Source organism: Falco naumanni, chromosome 2 (genome assembly GCF_017639655.2).
Source record: "Falco naumanni isolate bFalNau1 chromosome 2, bFalNau1.pat, whole genome shotgun sequence".
Lineage (NCBI taxonomy): Eukaryota > Metazoa > Chordata > Aves > Falconiformes > Falconidae > Falco > Falco naumanni.
Window position 1 is genome coordinate 2,102,825 of NC_054055.1, and position 21,592 is coordinate 2,124,416.

General features: G+C 49.5%; 2 protein-coding genes across 12 annotated transcripts in view; both read right to left on the minus strand.

The window, feature by feature from the left end:
• Nucleotides 1–800: 800 nt before the first annotated feature.
• Nucleotides 801–3,827, minus strand: CHRNA10 (cholinergic receptor nicotinic alpha 10 subunit). The gene is made up of 5 exons (XM_040583355.1): nt 3,767–3,827; nt 3,296–3,441; nt 2,627–2,781; nt 1,677–2,209; nt 801–1,522 (listed from the first exon to the last, which is right to left on the minus strand). Exons 1-5 carry the CDS (start codon nt 3,825–3,827, stop codon nt 1,038–1,040), a joined length of 1,380 nt encoding a protein of 459 aa, XP_040439289.1. The 3' UTR covers nt 801–1,037.
• Nucleotides 3,828–6,320: 2,493 nt separating this feature from the next.
• Nucleotides 6,321–21,592, minus strand: part of NUP98 (nucleoporin 98 and 96 precursor) — a 42,273-nt gene continuing 27,001 nt past the window's right edge. For all 11 annotated transcript variants that reach the window (XM_040582571.1, XM_040582581.1, XM_040582580.1 and 8 more), the window contains 13 exons: nt 18,711–18,875; nt 17,289–17,442; nt 15,850–16,270; nt 14,809–15,038; nt 14,224–14,493; nt 13,462–13,619; nt 13,110–13,253; nt 11,287–11,429; nt 10,513–10,734; nt 9,457–9,698; nt 8,801–8,955; nt 8,229–8,340; nt 6,321–7,649 (listed from right to left, as the gene is read on the minus strand). In XM_040582571.1, coding sequence (XP_040438505.1) covers nt 7,432–7,649; nt 8,229–8,340; nt 8,801–8,955; nt 9,457–9,698; nt 10,513–10,734; nt 11,287–11,429; nt 13,110–13,253; nt 13,462–13,619; nt 14,224–14,493; nt 14,809–15,038; nt 15,850–16,270; nt 17,289–17,442; nt 18,711–18,875 — 2,634 coding nt within the window. In that variant the 3' untranslated portion in view covers nt 6,321–7,431. The remainder of the gene's footprint in view (nt 7,650–8,228; nt 8,341–8,800; nt 8,956–9,456; nt 9,699–10,512; nt 10,735–11,286; nt 11,430–13,109; nt 13,254–13,461; nt 13,620–14,223; nt 14,494–14,808; nt 15,039–15,849; nt 16,271–17,288; nt 17,443–18,710; nt 18,876–21,592) is intronic.

A 21,592-nucleotide genomic window follows, 5' to 3' on the forward strand; every position in this document is an offset into this window, starting at 1 on the left:
CTCCTCCACGGAGAGACCTGGGGCTGTTCAGCCTGGAGAAGAGAGAGCTCAGGGGGATCTCACCCATGTACATTAATACCCGCAGGCAGGTGCTAAGAGGATGGAGCCAGGCTCTTCCCATTTATACCCAGTGCAGGACCCGAGGCCATGGTCACTTGCTGGAACACAGGAGGTTCCCTCTGACCATTTGGAAAGACTTTTCTCTGTGAGGGTCCCAAGCCCTGGCAGATGTTACCCAGGGAGTTGGTGGAGTGTCCATCCTTTTAGATGCTCAGAACCATCTGGACATGGTCCTGGGCCACCAGCTCAGCATGGGGTTCGATCAGATGGTGCCCAGAGCTTTCTCCAGCCTCAGCAGTCTAGTTCTGTCTCTGCCTCAACACTGAGTCAATGCCTCCCTCCCCAGGCAGAGCTCCTGCCAGGCCCCACACTCCTTCCCACAGGGAACACTACACGTTTATCATTTAAGGCATCGAGGGTCAGATCCCTCCATCCTTCTGAGGTGACATTCTTGCCTCAGCCAGCACCAAGAGGAGATGGGCAGCGACTTCGCCGCACCCTCATTTGAGTGGTGTCACGGCGGTCTCACACCTCTTTGTTGCACATGGCATGCACACCCCCAGCCCATGCCAGCTGGTGCCAGTGCCGGTGTTGCACCCCTCCCCAGGGCAGTGAGGTCCTAGGACCCCCCTAGAACCCAGGCAGGAAAGAGAGGATTCATGCTTCATGGTTTATTTCCAGTTTGTGGGATTTCTTGGGTGCAGGGTGCAATGAGGGCACATGGGTGCATGCCCTGGAACAGCTGTCCACGGGACTGGGGCCCCTCAAGCCTGCAGCTCAGGGTGGCCCTGGCCAGGGTTAGGGTCCCGCTGTTGGGCTTCTCTCCTCCAGCGCTGGTGGAGCTCCCACTGTGAAGCTCCATGGGGGTCCAATGGGTGCTTGGGATAAGCCACCCTCATGGGGCACCCATGGTCACCTCTGTCCTTGGGGGGCATTGTGGGCAGGGGGTGTATGGGGGCAGTTGGTCTGTGAGACCATCAGGCAGCTTTGCACAAGACTAGCACACTCATGAGGAAGACCATGAAGAAGAAAACCCACATGAAGAAGCGGTCCATCACCTTGGCCACCTTCTTCCACTCGCCGGTCAGGTGCTGGGTGGCTCGGTGGCGTCGGAAGCAGCCAGCGATGTAGCTGACGTTCCTCAGCAGGCCATCATGGTGGCACAGGCAGCAGTCCCTGGGGCAGCCACCTGCCTCGGCACCTGCCTCCCCTTCCCCAGGGCTCTTTCCCAGACCCCCAGCTTCCCCACTGCCTGCCCGCCCACCCAGGACCCGCCGGGAGCTCTTGCAGCTCTCGCCCACCTCATAGACGCAGCAGAGCCGGGCCATGTGGTGGAGGATAAGCCACCTGGCCCAAGGGGGCACAGATCGGGCCCCTGGGCCACAGTGGTGGATGTTCATGATGAAGATGGTCAGCGCAGTGGAGGCCGTGATCATGGTCATGGTGGCAATGTAGTACTTCCCTGTGTGGACAAAGGGCGGTGACGCTGTGGCGGAAGGGTTAGAGACCTGCACCCCCACCCCTGTGTCACAGCACTCCAGTTTGGGTGCTGTGCATTCACCCCAGCGCAGACACCCTGGTCCCATGGGAGGGTCCTGGGTGCTGCTGAGGCTCACCGATGAGTGGGACACTCTCCGAGGGTGGCATGCTCTCTGCCACCAGCAGCTGAAAGACAGTGAGGGCCAGCAGCACTGTCACCCCCAGCGAGACCTTCTCCCCTGAGTCGGCAGGCAGGTAGAAGCCAAGGGGTGCCAGAAAGGAGACCATGATGCAGGGCAGGAGCAGGTTGAAGATGTAGAAGGAGGCACGGCGGCGGAGGAGCAATGTGTAGGTGACATCGGGGTAGGGCTCGGAGCAGCAGCCATAGGTGATCACGTTCCTTGTGGCTGGCATGCCCAGCACCTCCCACTCCACATTCTCCACAAAGTCTGTCAGGTCCCCGGTGTCTAGACGGTTGCGGAGGTCGATCTGGTTCCCATTGTAGGTCCAGGAGCCAAAGGTGAGGCGGCACCGCTGCCCATCAAAGGGGAAGTAGGAGACATCCACCTTGCAGGAGCTCTTGGTGATGGCGGGTGAGTCCCACATGATGTGCCCATCAGAGCGCAGGACCACATTGGTCTCCATTGAGCCACCAAAGCGGTCATCAGCACTGGGGGAGGGACGTCCATGGGGCCAGGATAGCCCCGAGCCCCATATGGGGTGATGGTCTGCAGGGCCAGGGCCAAACACCTCCACCCAATACCATGTCCCCTCTCCGTACCACCCTGCCCCGCAAAGAGGTGGCTCAGTGCCCCTGGCCACCCCCATGCTGACACGTCCCAACCAGCAGGCTGCTGCCAGGCACACCTGGCTGTTGCCAGACCCCCCTGCACCTGCTGCCCCCCCAGTGACCCATTTGGTGTGACCATATCCCTACATCACCCACCCACCTCCCTGCTCCCACCCCACGTGCAGCCACACAACCCCAAGGCAGGCAATACCCTGTGCAGCCTGCCCCAGCCCCAGCCTGAGCCCACTCCACTTGGGGGGGGGGGGGGGGGTGGGGCGGGGGGCGAGCATAACCCACTTGTTGTAAAGGATGATGTCTGGCCGCCAGACGTAGCTGCTGGGGATGCGGATGCTGTCGATGCCGTCATAGGTGTCCTTGTCCCAGGTAAGGTGGGCATCCAGCCAGGCCTGGCGGACCCACAGGTAGGAGGTGAGGACCTGGTTCCTCTCGTCCTGCCAAGGAAAGAGGGTGGGCATGGGGAGAGACCCCGGTGTTGCCTGGCCCCCCTATCTTGGACCCCCACCCGATTGCCTCTGTAAGGGTCCCAAGGGATTGAGCTGGCTTTGAGGGGGTTGTGATGGTTTTGGGGGTATGGAGGGATGTGAGCTGGTTTCAAGTGGTCTGACCTCATGGGGGTGTGGGGGTATGGCTGAGGGGGGGTTGTCGGGGGGTGTCTGTCTTCTGTCTGTCTGTCTATGCTGGTGTTGCATGGTCAGCTGTGTTCAGGTGATCTGAGCTGTTGGGTGAAGCTGGGCTGGTTTTGGGGGTATGGGCTGGTTTCAGGGGATGAACATCGGCTCTGGGTCGAGCAGGACCCGCTGGGGGAGAGCAGAGCTTGGCTAAGCAGTAACCAGGAGCCAAAAAACCAACAGCCTCATTCGGGCTGGGCTGGGCTGGGCTGGGCTGGGCTGGACTGGACTGGGCTGGACCGGGCTGCCGGGGCTGGTGCCACACCTGGCCACTCACCATGTCGATGATCTGGGAGAGCGTGACCTGGAGGGTGACGTTGAGCGCCCGGTCTGTGTCCTCCACGGGGCGCAGGGCGCTGGAGTAGTTGGCAAAGAGGTCGTGGAGCAGCTTGTAGGCGAACCTGCCCTGCGCCCCCCGGCAGCCTGCAGGCACCCAGACTGCGGCTGGAGGAGCCGTGGCGCAAGCCCCAGGGGTGCAGCAGGACCCCCCCGAGGGATGCCCGGGACCCAGGCACGGGGACCCACCGGCAACCGAGCGGGGGGGGGCGGGGGGAGCATGCCAGGGCCCCTGTCCCTCCTCGCCACCAGCCTGAGCCCTCCATCCTACCGACACTGTCCCCCTCCCAGAGATGCCCGATGTGCAGCGCTGCTGCTGCTTGCAGGGGCTGGCAGACCCTCTTCCCACGCCCAGGGCTGGGGGTGGGGTGTGGGGGTGCCAGCACCCCCTGCCATCCCCTCTGCTGCTTACCCTGGGCCAGGAGGCAGCCAGCGAGGCAGAGGGCTAGCAGCGGGCGAGCTCCAGGCTCCATCCCGCCGCACTCCCGCCCTGCGCAGGTCCCGGGGGACACGGGCCGGGGGGGGGGGGGGGGGGGGGGGGGCGGGGGCGCGCTGCCTGTAAGTGCTGGGGTGACGTCAGGACTGGGACGGGGGGGGCACAGCCTCCCTTGGGACCGACAGTCTCAGTGCAGCAAGCTCTGTGGCAGAGGGTAATGGAAAGCGACCCTGAGGGTGCCCAGCCGGGACGTGGCAGGGGGTCTGGGAGGGGGTCTGGGTGCCGGGCAGTGACGTGCTGCCTGTCAGCTGCCCCAGCCCAGGGAAAGCTTTGCCCACCGGCACCCTGAACCGTCACTGCCACAAGACCCTCCTGGCTACACCAGTGGGCAGCCCCTTCTCTGCCTGCGCCAGGCAGCTCAGGGACAGGACCGTGGTGACAAGGACCATGCAGCAGTGAGCTGGAGCAGGCATGGACAAGGTCACTCTTTGCCATGTTGTCTGGAGCTTCTGTCTGCCCAGAGCTGGCAGCAGCTTCACTCTTGGTTGGCAGCTTCATGCACTGGAAACCAGCAGCCTGAGGGACCTCTGGCCCGGGGGGCTGCAGGGAGAGGGCACCACTGCCCACAGTCCTGGCCCAGAGCAAGCTGGAAAAGGAAAGCCTGGGGCTGACCGGGACACACTGGGGCACTGAAGCCCACTGAGGCCACGGCACTGGGAAGAGCCAAGGGCAGATGCTGCAGACCCCTGGGTGGAGGAACTACCATGCACAGCAAGGGACATCCCACTCCCCAGTAAAAAAGCAAGGAAAGGGAAGGGGATGATTATTCCCATCTGGTGAGAACAAAATTCCAGGAGGTTAAGGGACATGACCCAGGAGACAAAGTAGCAAGTGGCAGAGAGGTCCCTGCCACAGGGGTGCCGGAGCAGCTCCCTAGCTCCAGCCATGGGGGGAGGCCACTGCCTCCTGTTCCCCCAGCACCTCCCTGGCACCTTTCCCATGCTGATCCCTGGCAGCAGATGCCAAGCAGTGCACCGATCAGTTTTAAGGCTGGAGGTTTTGTTTCCAGGTGGTGAATTATTCATCCCCAGGCCGAAGTCCTGGGCACTCTGTTCCTCCGCCCTGGGCAGCAGCTGGGTTTGCAGAGATGCAATTATGCTAATGGAACGACGCAAAGCCAGAGTGACCTGGCTCTCCGCACAGCACAGCCCAGTGTCAAGTTTACATGTGGTGATGCTGGCACAGCAGGACAGTCCCCTTGCATGGGCAAGAAGACATAAATCACCACTGCTTTTACAGCTTTTCATGCCAGAGAGCTGGCACTGGGGAGTGGGTCCCGCCCAGCCCCCCATTCGGAAGAGAAGAGACTGCCAGGCACCCAGCAACACCCAGCCTTGGGAAGCAGAGGTCTGGATTGTGCCCAATCAAGGATATTTATTCAGGGTTTATTTCACGCTTTTACCAGCACACGCCAGTTTTTAGCCTGAACAAACCTTGTGTTGCATGGGAAAAGCACTTCCCTCCCTTTGCCATGATGATGTAATCTGGTCCATCCCTCACCTCTTTCCAGAAAATCCCCATCCAAGAAAGGCTGTTCCCCCACCCATCTCCTTCAGGATCCCTTCTACTTCACCTCTCCACAGTTCCCAGGACATGCTCTGTCACCGCACCAGGTGAGGCTCACCACCCCATAGCTCCGTTAGAGAAACTTCTTTCACACTTGGCCTACCCTCCTCCTCGAGACAGGGGTGACTTTTTCTTCCACAGCTCTGAATGAACCTTCTCCATCACCACAACCTTCTAACACTATCAAAGTGATCTTGCAGCTCCTTCAGCCCTCATGGGGCCACCCTGCCTGGCCCCAGGTATGCAGGATGCCCAGTCTAAGTGCTCCCCAGCCGCACCCCTCTGCGCCAAGCCAAGTCTTCCTTACTCTGACCCTTCCCACTGCTCCCAGACATCTGCGGCTGCTGGAGGCCAGTCTTACCCACAAAGATAAAGATGAAGACAACACCCAATACCTTCTCAACGTCCCTTGTGCTGCATCCCTGTCCTCCTTCCACACTGAGCCACCTTTTCCCTTATCCATCGGTGCCAATACACCTGTAAACACCTTCCCTGCTGCTCCTCACATCCAACAGATTCAGTTCCAGGGGAATTCAGCTTTCCCAACACCGGTCACACAAGCTGTGCCACCACCTGAGCCAGCCCAAGCCACCCAGGTATGACAAGCCAAGGGACACATGCCTATGAAACTGAAGTCTTGCTTAAAAAGCAAAGGAAACCATGGGAATACTATAAACATTTTATTTATTGTTCTCAAAAAGACAGGAAAATAATCTAGATCATTTATTTATATTTTTTTTAATAAAAACCTTTACATAATCCTCATGCATAAAGACCTTCAGTGAGCCAATACAAAGCAGCACCAGGTGAGCTGGAAGCCACTGCGAGCCACGGCTGGCCGGCCATGGCAGGAGGTGCCACTGCAGTAACCCTGAAATCAGAGCAGACTAATAGACAGCTTTTCTTTTCTTCTTCCAAAAATAGTCGGTTTCCAAACACAGTAAGTCAAGACTGTACATACCAGAGCACAATGCCACGGTCAGCTCTGTGCTTGCAGGATGTTCTTAGACTAGACGGGGGCTCCGTAACACGTGTTGCTCTGTGTAACACAGCAAACAGATGAGCGCGTGTGCCAGGTGGCACATGCTGGTCGAGGGGCTGCCTGTCTGAGTGCACACACCCCTAATACCTACACCAGCCGCCATCCGACAGCGCAGAGGCAGGCTGAAGTGCCACGGCAGTCAGGCTGCTCTGCTCCTCGGGCAGGTGACCTTTCTGGCAGTTTGTGCTTTCTGTGCAGAATTTGCCCCCTCCCATCAGCAGCATGGAATGCAGCAACTATGAGGACAAGCTCCTGTGTTTTACCGCGCACGGGACCCAGGAGATGTCCACCCTCTGAGGCCTGCATGGTGCAGAGCTCACCATAAGGCACACACAGAGGTGCCACCTCCCTTCCTCCTGAGTCAGGAGAGCAGCTTGCTTTACTTTTGGAGGTGGAGGATGGAGAAATTAAACAACATGTTGGCAGGTCTCCAACCAAGCAAGAGAATGCAGGAAGGAACTTCCAAACTTCAGTCCCTTCTCCCACCCGCAATCACAGAGCAAACTTTTAACACAAAGCCCTAGTTAAAGCTTATCCGCCATCAGTTCAGATGCCAAAGGTTCATTGGTTTACCAAGCGCAGTCCCACCAAAGTGGAAGTCTGCCCCATGGAAAACTGTCCCAGAATTTGCTTCACCATCCTCTGTACTGCAACAAAAGGAGTGAAAAGGATCAGCCAAGAGACAAAGCCCACACCGTGCCCCACTCCACAGGGACAATCTCACCTGCAGACAGGTTTGGCAAAAGGTGTTTTATTGACTCTAGGAAAATGTTGTGTGGTTGAGGGCACCAGCCAGCAAGGTCAAACCAGTCTCAATGCTCCCCCAGGTTACAAAAATCCCTGTGTTAGCCCACAAACTAAAGCTATTTTACACCTCTGGAAAAATCTGCGTGGCTAGAGAGGTGGTTCGCCCTCAGAACAAGGATAAACAGTTAACAAACAAAAACTGTCAAAGGATGGAACGGATTCTTCCTCAATGAGGCACTACTGTCAGCTCCCTTAGGTAAGACTGGGTGAGGCTGCGGAGCTCCTCCAAGGCATAGTCCTCCGGCATAGGCAGCCGTCCAACGTGGGGAGCGAGCAGGCGAAGAGGGACACGCTGTGGGTCAGGCGTGGAGTCAGTGGCGGGCTCTGGGGCATGCTGCAGGCTGAGGACCACCCGCAACAGGTTAGCGATGCGCTTGGCCATATCTGGAAAGAGCAAGAGGAACATTTCTGCAAGGTCCGCACCATACTGCAGAGTAGGAGCTAGCATGTGAGCTAAGAGCTCAGCTTGCAGAGGTGAGGCCTGAACAGCAATTCAACATCAAGTTTTGAAGCAAAGACATCTGGCTGGGTTGGTGGAACCGTGCCAGTGTGACCTGGCCTTTTCTCAGCTCCAGCAGTGAATCTCCTCTCTCCACCCAGACTTTCTCCACCACTGTAACCAAAATTTGACCTTATTCCTTAGATTGGACTGCCTTCTGCAAGTATGCTCATGGCTGTATTTGGAGCTGTAAAATTAAGTATGGACAATGTGCTTTACTGAAAAGGCCAGACACTGGATGCCACATCAACTAGGCAACAAAGCCTGCCTGAAATTACGATCAACAGCCACATGTATAGTAACTCCTGGAGCAACTGAGGACTCACCTCACTGACAACAGCCTTCCTTCTCCACACACACAAAGGGACAGATATTCTGGCAGCCCAGGTGACAACCAGAACTAGCTGGTCTAGGATGTAAAACCAGCTTTCCCAGCAGGCTGCTAGATATTGATGTCACTGTACCTGACTGAGCCAGGCGGTCCTTCGCACTGCGGCACTGTAACTGCTCTATCCTGTCGCACAGCGATGTCACTTTGGTATGTAACCGCTCCAGTTCGTAGGTGGAACAATCCAGCTAAAAGCAAGTGAGAGTCAGCCAAAGCCTTCCAGCAGAACTGCTCACAGACCACTTAAGAGCACTCTAAGCCAAAACTCATCCAACAGAAGGCAATCTACACTAAAACCTGTTTGAAGTTAATACCTGAAATGAGAAGTCTGGAACTGAATTAGGGGGGACAGACATGCAGACTCCCCACTAGCCAGCTAACTGCTGGTTTTATTCCTTCTCTTCCACTCATCTCACTGCCATACTACACAAAGCATATCTACAGGAAAGAGCCCACATCTTATTTTGACAGTATCTACCAAATCTCTCTATCTTCAGGGGTGTACCGTATTCTGTTTGTTAGTGTCTGCAAAAGGGAAACACTAACATTAGCACTGATCAGTGAATAAAAGGTTATTCTAAAAGCAAGACTCTGTATGTGCTTCCAAGCTGTAGGGAAAAAAAATACAATTTTTTTTTAGTTTGTTACCTGTTGAATCCTATCAAGCATCTCAATAACACAGATGTAATCTAGGTAGACCAGCCCTGCCACCTCCCAGTCCTGGATGAGTACACTACGCTCTGGAGGGGCGAGACCTTCCAAGAATCCTTTTAAGTACTTGTAGTTTTCATTAATAATAGCATCTAAAGAGAACAAGCATGTCAGTAACAGAACAAAAAAGTTTCTTACAAGTCAGGAACATTGATTGTTAGAGAAAAAGCAACTGTCAGACTGCACTCTCAGTCAGTTTTGTAATTCTTTGACAGTATCAGCCAAGCGTTTCTGGCAATACTTATATTTATGACCTACAAAAGGCAAGACTACAGCCATTCCACTTCCTAGAGCAGGGACGCCCACAGAATCAGGGCTCCAGGAATGCTACCACTGCCTTTGTTCCAAGGCACCTCTGGCACAGCAAGGTGGATGTGCAGAAGGTGAAGCACTGCCCTTATCACATGCTTGCAGTGAAGAATCATCATGCCAGGTACCACATTTTGAAACAGTCAGCCACTCTCTGCAAACCCTGTTGCTAGAAACACAGCCCTACCCCTCTGAATTATTGAATGCCCAATGACTTCTGTTCCTACTGCGTTTGTGTGCTGTTCAAAAGCCAGAATGCAAAAATATTAGGAGAGCAGACTCACCAGAGGCCAAGTGCCTGACAACCAGCTTGTGACACTGGTTCCAGTGCCCAGCCTTGAACAAGAAGAGGGCTTCTTTATGCTTGTCGCCCTCCATCCTTGCTCGAACTGCCTTTGCCTCATGAATCCACTCCGGGGGGACACAGAGCCTCTGTGTCAGAAAAGTCTCCTCGGCCCAAGACTCCGGTGTTTCTGAGAGAACACAATGCCGATTTAGGAGTTCACGCACTGCCTTCTCCCGTATGCTGGGGGGAAGAGAGGACAAGGCATTACTCAAGCAAGCAATCCTGCATTCTGCACCACGCAGTCCAATACAAGTAGCCAAAGGCTAAACAGCAGGCTGCATAGTATTTATTGGTGACTGCAAAAGCCAGCCTTGTCAGGTCTTGCAAGACTTAGTTTAAGGCAAGCTCTAAAATTTCTTCAGTGCGTGTTAACCGCTAAGAACAATGTCATTGCTAGTATTTTGTAATATCTTAAACACTGTAAGCTTAGAACATTTAAGTATCACCCAGGCCCCTAAAAGTAATATACAGGCTCTATTTGAAGTTACTGGCTGGAAAAAAGTTCTAATGCAGTGCATTAATGACAGCTGTTTCACAAAAGATGAGTTATTTACAAATTTAAGACAGTTTTTTAATTCCCAAGCTTTCCTTTCAAACACACTTGCTTCTGTTCAGCTCCAGCGGGTACAGTTACAGCATTCTTGCATTAATGATATTTTCAAGACAAGTTCTTGAATGTAGTAAGCTTGCTGAGCCACTGGCAAGATACACAGCTCTAGGTTATCAAAATTACTATGATATCTGCTTCAGTAACACGGTTCAGGAGTTTCAGTCATTACAATACAATGCTATTTAACATCTAATGACATTTAACTAAGCAGAATTATTCATGCCACTTTGTAATCCCAGCACACAATTTTTACAAGTGGCATAAAGATCTCCAGCTGCACAGTTCCAGTTCAAAAGAGAAGCCATGATAACTACAGTGTACAGAGCAGGGCTTTAACACAGGCAATATTATTTTCAAGGCAGAAAAAAATATTCTTCTACTCACTGTCTATCAGGCTCATGCAGCAGTATAAAAACAGCCCATTTCCAAAGACCTTCACTCTCAAGCTGGGCAGCATAGCTAGCATTCAGCACTCCTTGACTCTGCTTGGATAGATGGGTGTAACTCAGAGCTCTGAGCACTTCCCACAGGTGCCAACTGAGACGATAGTCCAGAGGGTCAGATGTTATACTCCTAGGATCAAGCAGCTGGTCAAGATCATAGTGCCTGTAGGGAAAAATATTTGCAATATAAATAGCTAATTGCGTCCACATAACAAAATCAGACACTCATTGCTACCTAGTTCTTTCCCTTCACCCACCTCCAATTATTGCGTATGTGACTTACACTGGTGTGGGGGTTTGGGGTTTGTGTTTTGTTTTTAAAAGATAGGAGCAATTCTTGAAATCTTTTTGCTCTTCTTTTGAGTCTGCATCCAGACTGTCACAATCTTTTATTTTGTATGTGGCTCTCCTACAGATTTCTTGATGCCTTCAAAAAAGGCAACTACAGTGCAGCATGCTCACTGCATTCTCCAGACACAGAAATCATAAGAAAATAACACAAGTGTGCTCCACAATTGAAGTTTCATCATCTATACCATCACCAGCAGTTGCAGTGTTGTCGCCCCATTCTGTAAGGGAGTACACGCAAGGCAGACTTTTGACTGCTCTAAGTGGTTCGCTAAACACTGAAGCTGCTTTCATACCCCTGGTTTGGGAATTCGAGAAGTCTGATCAAGATTTTTCTAAATAGTTTTTGAACTATTTACCCATTTACCTGTCACTGTAGAGCTTTAACAAATGGAAACAGACATCTCTCAGAGGTCTTCCCGCATTATCGTCTTCTTCAATTACACAACCAGAATCTTCTAGGTAAGGAGGCAGAGGACAGCATGCGTATTTCTCACACTCTGGCGTTTTCTAAACAACAAAAAAAAAATTAACAGTCAGTTTAAAAGACAGTACTCTGAACAAAGCTGCATTCTGCATTCCAAACAGCTCAGCACGCTCATGAGCATGCTCTGCTTTGAAGCAGAAGGCACAGCCTACCACACCTGTGGTTAAAACTTAAGCAACTATATACTAGCATGATGCTAAGAAGGAAAAAAAAAACCCAACACCCTAAACCCAAAATGTTTCAGCAGGCTCAATTTGATCTCACCCTGAGCTCTCAAAAGCCACTGTGTGGAGGTATAGTTAGCTCTCACACACAACCTGTATTCCTGAACGATTTTATAGCTGGAAAACCACATACGTCTCAATCAAACAGAAGAGCGCATCCCTCCCTCTATAGCTAAGCAGAGTCTGGACAGTTAAGTAAGCAGCACTGAACGCCCTGAGTCACCAAGTACAGGGTACTGAGCTGCCAGAAAACTGTTCTTTTGTACCATCTAGCCAGGATGAATTACCAAAATCCTCAACATTTTCACTGCTAGTAGGAATGCTAGATATGCATTTGGGAGAGCATTCCACATACTGCTGGCTTCCAGTTATTAGCCCTCTTAGACAAAGTTCTGAAAACGAGATGTATCTACTTCTCTACATCATCAGGCTGCAGCGAGACCACCCCCACATTCTAACCTAATAGCATTACCTTAACTTTAAGTCACAATAAAACTAAAGCTTGGTATTTTGAAGTGATGAACACTTTATACTGACACACTACGTACAAAGGTAACACTAAATAGTCTTGCAGCATTAAACTTGCATAGATTAGAAGTTACTAGACTTGATGCTGTGCTTGGGCTATCCTTAGGCATACGGATCAATGGCTGAAGTACCTTAGTTAAATGATTAAACACTTTTTTCAACAGAGCCCTTTGCCTGTCTGTATACAGAGGCTGACAGCTCTACAGCAACAAACAAGGCTTTGCATAATGCATGTACCCACATACTGTCTGTAAGGCAGTTTGCTGTAGAAATAGCAAGCATAACAAACTGTATAGCTCAGCAAAGACTCTTTTAGAAGTGAGGTAGCTGAGTATCAGTCATCACATCGGGAAAACCGACTGGCTACCTAGCTCAAATGGCCTTCCTGCTGCTGGCCACTACCCATCTTCCCAATTGCCTAGCCATCAAACGCCTGGAAACACTCAGTCAGTGGGAGATATGCTTCAAATAAGTTGCCACAACATCCTAAAGAGCAGATCTTAAGGTTCTGAAGTGACCAGAACAGGGGTCCTCAAACTTTTTAAACAGGGGGCCGGCACGCGGATGAAGTGGCAGGAAGTCATTTGCAGCTGCTTGGTTTCCCCCCCCCAACCTCCAGCAGGGGTGGGGGGGTTCTGTAAATACCAGGGGCCAGATTGAGGATGCTGGGGGGCCGTAGTTTGAGGACCCCTGGACTAGAATTATCAACCCAGTGCTTTATTCCCATTCCAGTGGGGGAAAGAACATTCCTATCTAAGTGAACTGCTGCAAAAACTCATTGTTAAAGCTAGGGAAGGAATCTGATGCCGTAACAACTGAAATAATGAACCCATATGCAATTCCGTACTCAGTACCTCCACAGTGATTCTTGATTGCTCACAGAAGTCTCAGTGGAGCATCAGTCAATTGTACTGAGTAAGATCTCCTTTCACCCAGGCACGACTGACCTACCTGAAAGGCTGACTCATACATTGCAAGTGCCTTGGAAATAGAAGCTGTTGGAGGAAGGAGGTACCAGAGGTGGACAGCCATGCAACGCTTCCAGTCTAGCCGTGAACACACATTGATACTTACTGTCTCTGATAACTGCCACACCTAAAGAAACAAATAAGTTCAGTCAAACTTAGCACACAATGGTCAGTACATTCCAGACATACCACAGTAAGAGGTTACGTCAGTGAAAAAAACATGCATCACCACATTGTACCACTTTACTGCTGTGCACCTTGTGCTGTGGTTGAGTGCTACAGCTGTCAAGAAGGGGAAGTCAAGTCAATGACAAGACAGCTGAGTAACAACTTACAGGCTTCCCTGCAAGCAGGGCAAAGATGCACAATCTCTCTTCCTGGATGAAGCAGTCTGCCTGCAGCCTGTGCCAGTCCACCAGCTGCATGGTGAGGAGGTCCCGGATGGGCTGGCTGCCTGCCAGCTGGGAAAGGAGCAGAGCAAGCCTGTGGTCACCTGGAACAGGGGACAAGAGCACATCAGACAAATCCTCCCACCTACCAGTGCCACAGCTAGCCGTTTCAGAGTTGTGCAGCTGTAGGCTGATCAAAGTGCCTCACAATTGGTTCCTTGTACACAATTTCTTATTAAATAACCCACTACATAAACACCTGCTAGAACGGGGCCCATGGGGAGAAGACAAAAGAATGGGAAGCAGAGTCCCCAGAGGAAGCAAACTGAAAAGTTAAGATGTAAGCCAACATAAAAGACCAAGATGAAACTAGCCATCAGGCTCTGAAAAATATACATTTTTTAAACAAGTGTAACCAATTAACAGAAACTCAATTAAAAAGAACATTAAGAAAAATTCAAAAGGAGATACAATGCAAAAAAGTTCCAAATGCAGTACAGCATCACTTCCTAACTGTAGGAGAGCTGACAAGTAAGCCAGCGTAAATGTGACCATGTACCCAAGCACCAAGTAGACCCGTCAACCCCCCCCTTAGTCACTGCCTGACAAGGGAAAACTCTGTTCTCTGAGTGGCCGCTCCCCAAAGTTTAAATCCTCTTTATTCCTTTCCTCTTCCCTGCAAAAAGCTGAAAGATTTAAACATCTTACCTGACTGCTGTGCCAGCCTGCAAGCTTCACCAATTCTCTTCCCAGTAAGGCAGCTGAACACAGCCTCTATGTGATTACCATGACGGGACAAAGAGACTTCCTCCTCAATTCGTCCTGCAGCAGTCTCCGACAGCCAGCGAGAGAAGGCTTTTCTGCGCTCCAGTGCCAGGATGTACTCACTGGGTTCCTCCAAGCTGGCCTCTAACTCTTTCAGGTTCCCCCAGATTGCTTCACATAAAGTCCATGCCAAGCACCAGTGCTTCACAATAGCTGTCAGAACAGAGTTACTTGGTCATCAGGAGTGAAAACATACAGAAGAGTATTTAGAGGTCTCATAAAAGACTATAAGCATAACCTTGCAGGGTATCTTAAAGCATATCCTACTGTTACAAGTTGATGCAGTAAGTCAGCTAGCTCCTCAAATGCCATGAACCATGTTTATGGTTCTAGGAAGAATGCTGAGGTACAGTCCATTTTTCTGTTTTATTCACATTTCACTGCTCTGTTGCAATCTGAAATTAATCTGAACTGGACAGCTTTCCAGATTGACTACCACCACTGTGAAAAGAATTATTCTATACTCACTTTCTGTCAAAGCAGTGTCCTCGGATGCCTTCCTAACCCAGTGAGCGTAGTCATGAATAGCAGAAACTCCTGGGTTGGGTGCTAGAAGAGGACAGTGTTCATCCATGTGGACAGTACTGTGTTTCAGCTTTATCTCCAGAGGGATGAGATACAGCTGTTTGTCTCTGTCCACTTTCTGTTGTTCTAAGCTCAACTTCTCCACATGAACCTTGAAAGAGGATTCCAAGAGTCTGGCAGAAAAAAAAAAAAAATAATGATAAAACCAGCTAGCAACATTCTGAATTGTTCTCCATGCAAGTGAACAGCACCCATCATGGAGCAGCTGCATTGTGCAGCTTGTCCTAACTTTAACATGGTAACAGTAAGATGTATGATTCCAAGGTCAACAGCCAGGTATGAGAAACCTGGTTACACAGTCTGGGACTTAGAACCAGACTTTGGCTAATAAACCTCACTAAACTGGGTGCTTCAAGCTCTCAAAAGGCAATTAGCACACCTTACCATACTCCAGTACATTCTGTGAGAGCACCTCATTCTCTCAGCAAGTTGGATACACTTGAGAACATCTCAAGAAGGTTCTTGGAAGACTTACATGGCAGAACATCTAGCTATATTCCAGCCAAGTTTAGGTACACAGTTACACAATCCAAGACAGACCTCTATACTGCTTTATACACAAGCAGAACTGAAGGCACCTGAGAATTCAGAATCTAAAAAAGAGATTTCTTAGGTAGGTCAGATTCTCAGGGAGAATCAATAGCTGATCAGAAGCCTCCTGGACAATTTTAAACTTGCTCACTTAAACCTGGATGACTGTGCTATTTACTTGTTCAAAAAAAGTAACTACTCTTACTATGCATTATTCCAGAACTTTTGACATACAGATTTTTGTGAAGTAGTAACCTGAAGGAAATCTCCATGGCTAACAATGATCTTGCACCACTTCTGCATAACAGAAGGACGATCAAACTACAGTCAGGATTTTTTTTAAACACAAAGAGAGAGCAGGGCAGAACCATCCTGAAGAAAACCACTACTCACGATTTTGGAGCAACAGGAGTTGGCAGGAATCCATATTCCACAGACTCACACTGAAGATCTTCCATTTCATTTGATCCACTCAACTGATCTCCACAATTGACAAGCGTCCAGTTGGGTCCCCAACCAACACGAAATGAGCGCCCCATGAAGAGTGCCATATCCATCAGCAGCCTCCCTTTTCCGTAGGTGATGGACTTTTCCAGAGGTACAAGCCCCCGCTGCCTGCGGACACCAACTGTTTTTACCTGTACCTCAGGGACTGACGGAAGTACAGAGAACACAGATGCTAATGGAGAAGTCGCTGACCAAACGGCAATGGAAGGGGGACTGCTCAAAGTCCTTGGCCCCTTGAAATCTTGCAGAGCACCACTTGGTGGTTGGAAAGCTAGATTTGCAAATTTGGATTGCAGCAACCCACCAGCTACAAGGAAGAAGCAGGAAGTATGTTTAAATGAATGGGATACTCACTTTTCAGCAGTACATTTCTAGGCTTCTTTTAAAAGGTATTTTGGGGGGGGGGGTGGGGGTGTTAAAAGGTATTTCAGTACTTCTTGAGCAGCCAGTGAAAACATCTGCTGTGGTTTGTGATGGTAACAGCTAACTAAGTATGATTATTTGCAGCACTAAGGACCACTAACCCCACCTTGCATAGCCTAATTTGCATTACCGAAATGCAAGCATGTAGTATTACACCAAGAATAGTACAGGTAAAGTCTCACCCCAAAATGTGCCATTTCCAAAGAAGTCCCTAATTTCAGAAAGAGCTTGAGATGCTACACAGGTAGGGGAAAAAAAAAAGAAAAAAAGAGCAAGAACAGCAGTGCAAGCACTAAGGTCAGAGAAAGAGGTGAGGAAGTGTTTCAGGCACTGGAGCAGGTATTTGGCCTGCAGCCCTTGGGAGAGGGCTCACGCTGGAGCACAGGGGAAGGGGGGGGGGGGTAGGGGGAAGGAGGGGTGGGCAGGGGTGTGTGAAACTGAAGGAAGGAGCAGCAGAGAGGATCTGCTATGGACCCCATGCCCCACCCCCTGCCCTGCCAGGGTCGGGAGGAGATAAAGAGTCAAGAATGAAGATGGGCCTGGGAAAGGAGGACAGGGTACGAAAGTGTTGTTTCAATTTGTCTTTGTTCCTCACTACCCCAGCCTATTTTAACTAGCAATAAATCAATTTTACTCAAGTCTGCTTATTAGGCACTTTCACAAGTAAAGCCATCTCCCTGTCTTTATCTTAATCCATGAGCTTTTTTCATTTGATTTTCTTCTCCCATTCTGTTGAGGAGGGGGAGCGAAAGTGCGGCTAGGGAGGCACCTGGCTGCTGACCAAACCTAACACCACAGCACACAACTGTTCTGCCATATGTTCAGCCAGTGACAGAACTTTGCCTGTTGAGTATTAGAATTAAACTCTTTATTTCAATGCAATGTGTGGTTTCTCACAATACCGGAGTATCTTTTCTGTCCTTGTGATTTTGAAATAGGGAGCCTCGGAGAACAGATCTCTTGAGAAGTATCCATTTTTACAGGTTGTTTCCCAGGATAATGATCCAGGATTGAATCTACGTCGTCTTCATCAGCAAGCAAAGAAGCTTTCATAATCTAAAAAGGTAAGCCAAACCTGCACATCAGCAACCACTCTCACAGCAGTAGCTAACTGATCTAACCAATCCTTCCCAATCCAAGTAACACGTACATGTTCCACATGACCAAACAATACATTCATGCTACAAATATTTCAAGCAGCAGTGAAGGCACACAGTTCAGGAGTACCAAAAGCAAGCTTGTCAATTCATTATAAACTCTGACGAACTACTGGGTAAATCAGTGTCACAGTACTTGTTAGGGATGGGTGTGAATTCCTAAAAATCACAGAAGGGTTTGGGCTGGAAGGGACCTTCAAGACCAGCCAGTCCCACACCCTGCCAGGGGCAGGGCCCCCTCCCCCCAGCCCAGGCTGCTCCCAGCCCCGTCCAGCCTGGCCTTGAGCTCTGCCAGGGATGGGGCACCCACAGCTGCTCTGGGCAGCCTGGGCCAGCGCCTCGCCGCCCTCACGGGGAAGGGTTTCTTCCTCACGTCCAACCTAAATCTCCCCTCTCTCAGCTTCAAACCATTCCCCCCTGTCCCACCGCTCCCTGCCCTTGCCCAAAGCCCCTCCCCAGCTTTCCTGTCGGCCCCTCCAGGCACTGGGAGCTGCTCTAAGGTCTCCCCGGAGCCTTCTCCTCCCCAGGCTGCACAGCCCCAGCTCTCCCAGCCTGTCCCCACAGCAGAGGGTCTCCAGCCCTCTGACCAGCTCCGTGGCCTCCTCTGGACTTGCTCCACAGGTGCATGATCTTCTTATGTTGGGGACCCCAGAGCTGGATGCAGTGCTCTGCTACTACTACTAAAATAATCACATTTTCTTAGATCTAGCTCTGTCTACTTGTTTTTCAGCTTACATAATAACTTTAGGACTACTTCTTCCTTACAAACTAAAAATATAGGTAGAAACCAACAAGTGTTCAAGGTACCATCCTTTCACCAAACAAACACACCAACACTAAAACCCAAATCAAGACCACATTTCCTATTACCTTGCTGTCCACAAACTGGGCCCAAGGCAGCCCTGTCTGGGTATCAGTTTAGCTAATTATACTGTCCATAATTCAGATTTTAGAATTCTGAAGTATAGCATTAAGATGAGTAAGCTTTTCATGCCTATGAAGATTCAGCACAGAAGTCTCACATGCAAGTTTTAATCATACTATAGGTGTGATGTAGTTTTTTACAAGTTGGTAGATAAATACACTTAGGGAGGCAAACTGAGAAGTCAGTGATCGATACTACCAAGTCCTCTCTTTCAGAAAGAGAGGAAAAGGCAAGACACTCACCTGCAAGACATGGGGGTTAATACCCAGGGTTGACACAATGTGAGTTGAAGCAGGCACTGCCCCCTGCTCTTCCATCAGGTTATCTTCTGCAATGGGCTCCTGGGTGATGTCTGCCATATCACTGTCCAGTTCCACAACCCTGCCCAGCTGCTCCATTTCTGGGGGCTGCAAACACATACAGAGGCCGTGTCAGACAACCACAGATTGCAACAGTTTGCCAAAAAATATATTTAATAGTTCCAACAATCACCTGCAAATGGAGTGGAGCACACCCTTGCTTGTGTCAAGACTCCATAGTAAGTTTAGAGATGACTATATATAACCTATTCCCATTTTCTTCAGAGTTGTAATGTAACAGTGCAAGTTAAAGTGAAGAAGTCACAGTTTAGTGATGCCCTCCTGAAGTTTACCACGTTCTGCCATTCAGTTCAAGAAATTATTCTTCAGTTTTCTATTTTTTACATGACCAACAAAAAGGAAGAGATTTTTGTTCCTGCCTTCCTCCCCTTCTCCCTCAAAATGCTACCACACAAAGAAGAGTTTTGTGCGCCTGTGTTCAATCTGGGACATTTTAGATGATTGACAACCAGTTTAAAAGCAGCAATCCTCCAACATTAACACGTGGTACCACTGGTGGCTGATGAGCATGAGTCACTGTAATATATGTTTTGTTTCCCCAGCTGTGACATAGTACAAATTAAAACCACTGACTCTATATTCCACAAAGAACTTAATAGAAGTTTTAAGTGGACACGAGCCCCCTGCAAAATAATGTAAGGCTGGGTCACAGAGCACGTGTGTGCACACACAAACATAAAACTACTTTAAGATTTTAAACTATCACTGCACTGTATTTTCTGGGGTTTTTCCAATGATATTCTATTTATCACTAGCACATCAGCAGTCAGAAGGTTAAAATATAGTAGTTCTCTTCTAATCTGCAGCTACACTTCTCATCTCTACTGCTAGTCTGAGGCAGGAGGAAGAATTAATTTTATGATTTTCCTGAAGGCATCACCTTTGCGATGAGCCTGAGGTGAGCTTTATACACCTTCAATCACTTAAGACAACTTGAACTCACACTCCAGGCAGGGCGAGAAATGTTCAGCCAGTACAAACAATGAGCAGACATCAGAAATTAACTCCGAGCACTGCCATCACCTCTGTTTCTGCCCAGCTTGCTGACTATGGTGTCAGCAGTCAGCTCCTACCTGGTACACGGAGCACGACAGAGCACTGCAACCCATTCACTCTGTCAGCTCTGCTAACAAACTGATAGGACAAAAACCCCTGGAGAATGCCACTCAGCACTGGTACTGTGCAGCTAACAGGTCACTCCAAAAGCAGCACCTGGCCCAGGAGTCATTAGCCTGTGCCACATTAGCTGAATGCCTCTCAGGTGGCTCCTGGTAAGCTCTAACCACCACCCCTATCTCCAGTCCACTGGTTTTGCTCCAGTCTAACCATCCCCTGTTGCTTAGACATGAGTGTCCTGTGAAAGATTCATGCTTACAGCTTACTTGGTTTGCAGAAGCAACAACGTACAGACTATGGAAGCAATGCATATATATGAGCAAGGGAACCATGGCAGGCAGTGCACTGGAAATAATGCTAAAGAACTTAAGAGCATATTCAAATGGCTGCTTCTTAGCTCATTAGAATCAGCCAAGAAATGCGATGAAGGTTATCAGATGAGGCAGATTAGACTAGGGGGTCTGTAAAGATAGAACCTAATGGCAGACATGGAAGGAGCATTAGCTAGTGGTATCTGAGCATGCCTACAGTACAAGCAACAGATTTACAAGTCAAAATATGGTTACAAGCACAGAAGTTTCACTACCCCCTTCATTGTGCTTTAATGCAGCCAGGTCCTTGGTGTAACTATTTCCTGTGGACCTTGCAACATTAATAAATTCATTAATATTCAAGCTAGCAAGGGAAGAAAAAGAAATTCTAAGTCTAGATCCTAAACGCTTCCCTCCGATCAAATAGTATTATTTGCAGATGCTTTACACACCAGGAGTTTGACAAGTTCTTAGTCATGCTATGTTGTTTCCCAGGGGTTTAAGAGACAGCTAGATGGTTTTCCTATTTTTAAAACCAAAACCCTTAGTTAGTAATATGCAAATGAAAGGTTAATTAACTTGGAGAATTTTTTGCTAAGTACATTTCAATCTGTAAGACAGGTCTGAATAAATCACACACATTCCCAGTATTTCCGACAGCTTAAAATATCAGTTCTGGTCCCCATTAATCTGACCAAGCAGCAAAAAGGTAAACTGAAAGGTAGCTCATGCAGGCAAGTCTGTCAAGACAACCATGCATTCCTCTCAAAATGCAAATACTTAAGGAATCTACTTTATGACAGCAGGATGAACAGCAGGTTTTAATTAGTCAGTGGGCCAGGAGGAGCAACAAAGCAGCAGCTGTACACAACCTTGGGATTCTCCAAAGCAGAATCCACACAAGAGGTGGCAGCTCATCTAATCTGACACTACAGCAGTATGTGCTTGGCCTAAAGAGCAGGCTGCACTGTTACTGTTTGTGTGGGGATCAGGACTCCTACCACTGGGATCCTGAAATGCACCAGTGCTGGCTGTACCGAAGGGCATTTAGGTGAATTGCTGCTGCCAGAACTCCACTTTAGGCCCCTCTATCCTGCATGACAGCCTGACACGGCGGAGACGGAATGGCTTAGGTATTTCTACAAAGGTTGTAACTAGATCACAGACTATCTAAGACCAAAAGCAATTCCCGGTTGCATTAATGTTTTCCTACCACAGAAGTAATGAAATAGTGATTTGTTGTAAAAGAACTCTTTCTTACTGCTTGTATATCTTCTGACACGAAAAACAGACCCTTGTCCACAATCACAGAATGAC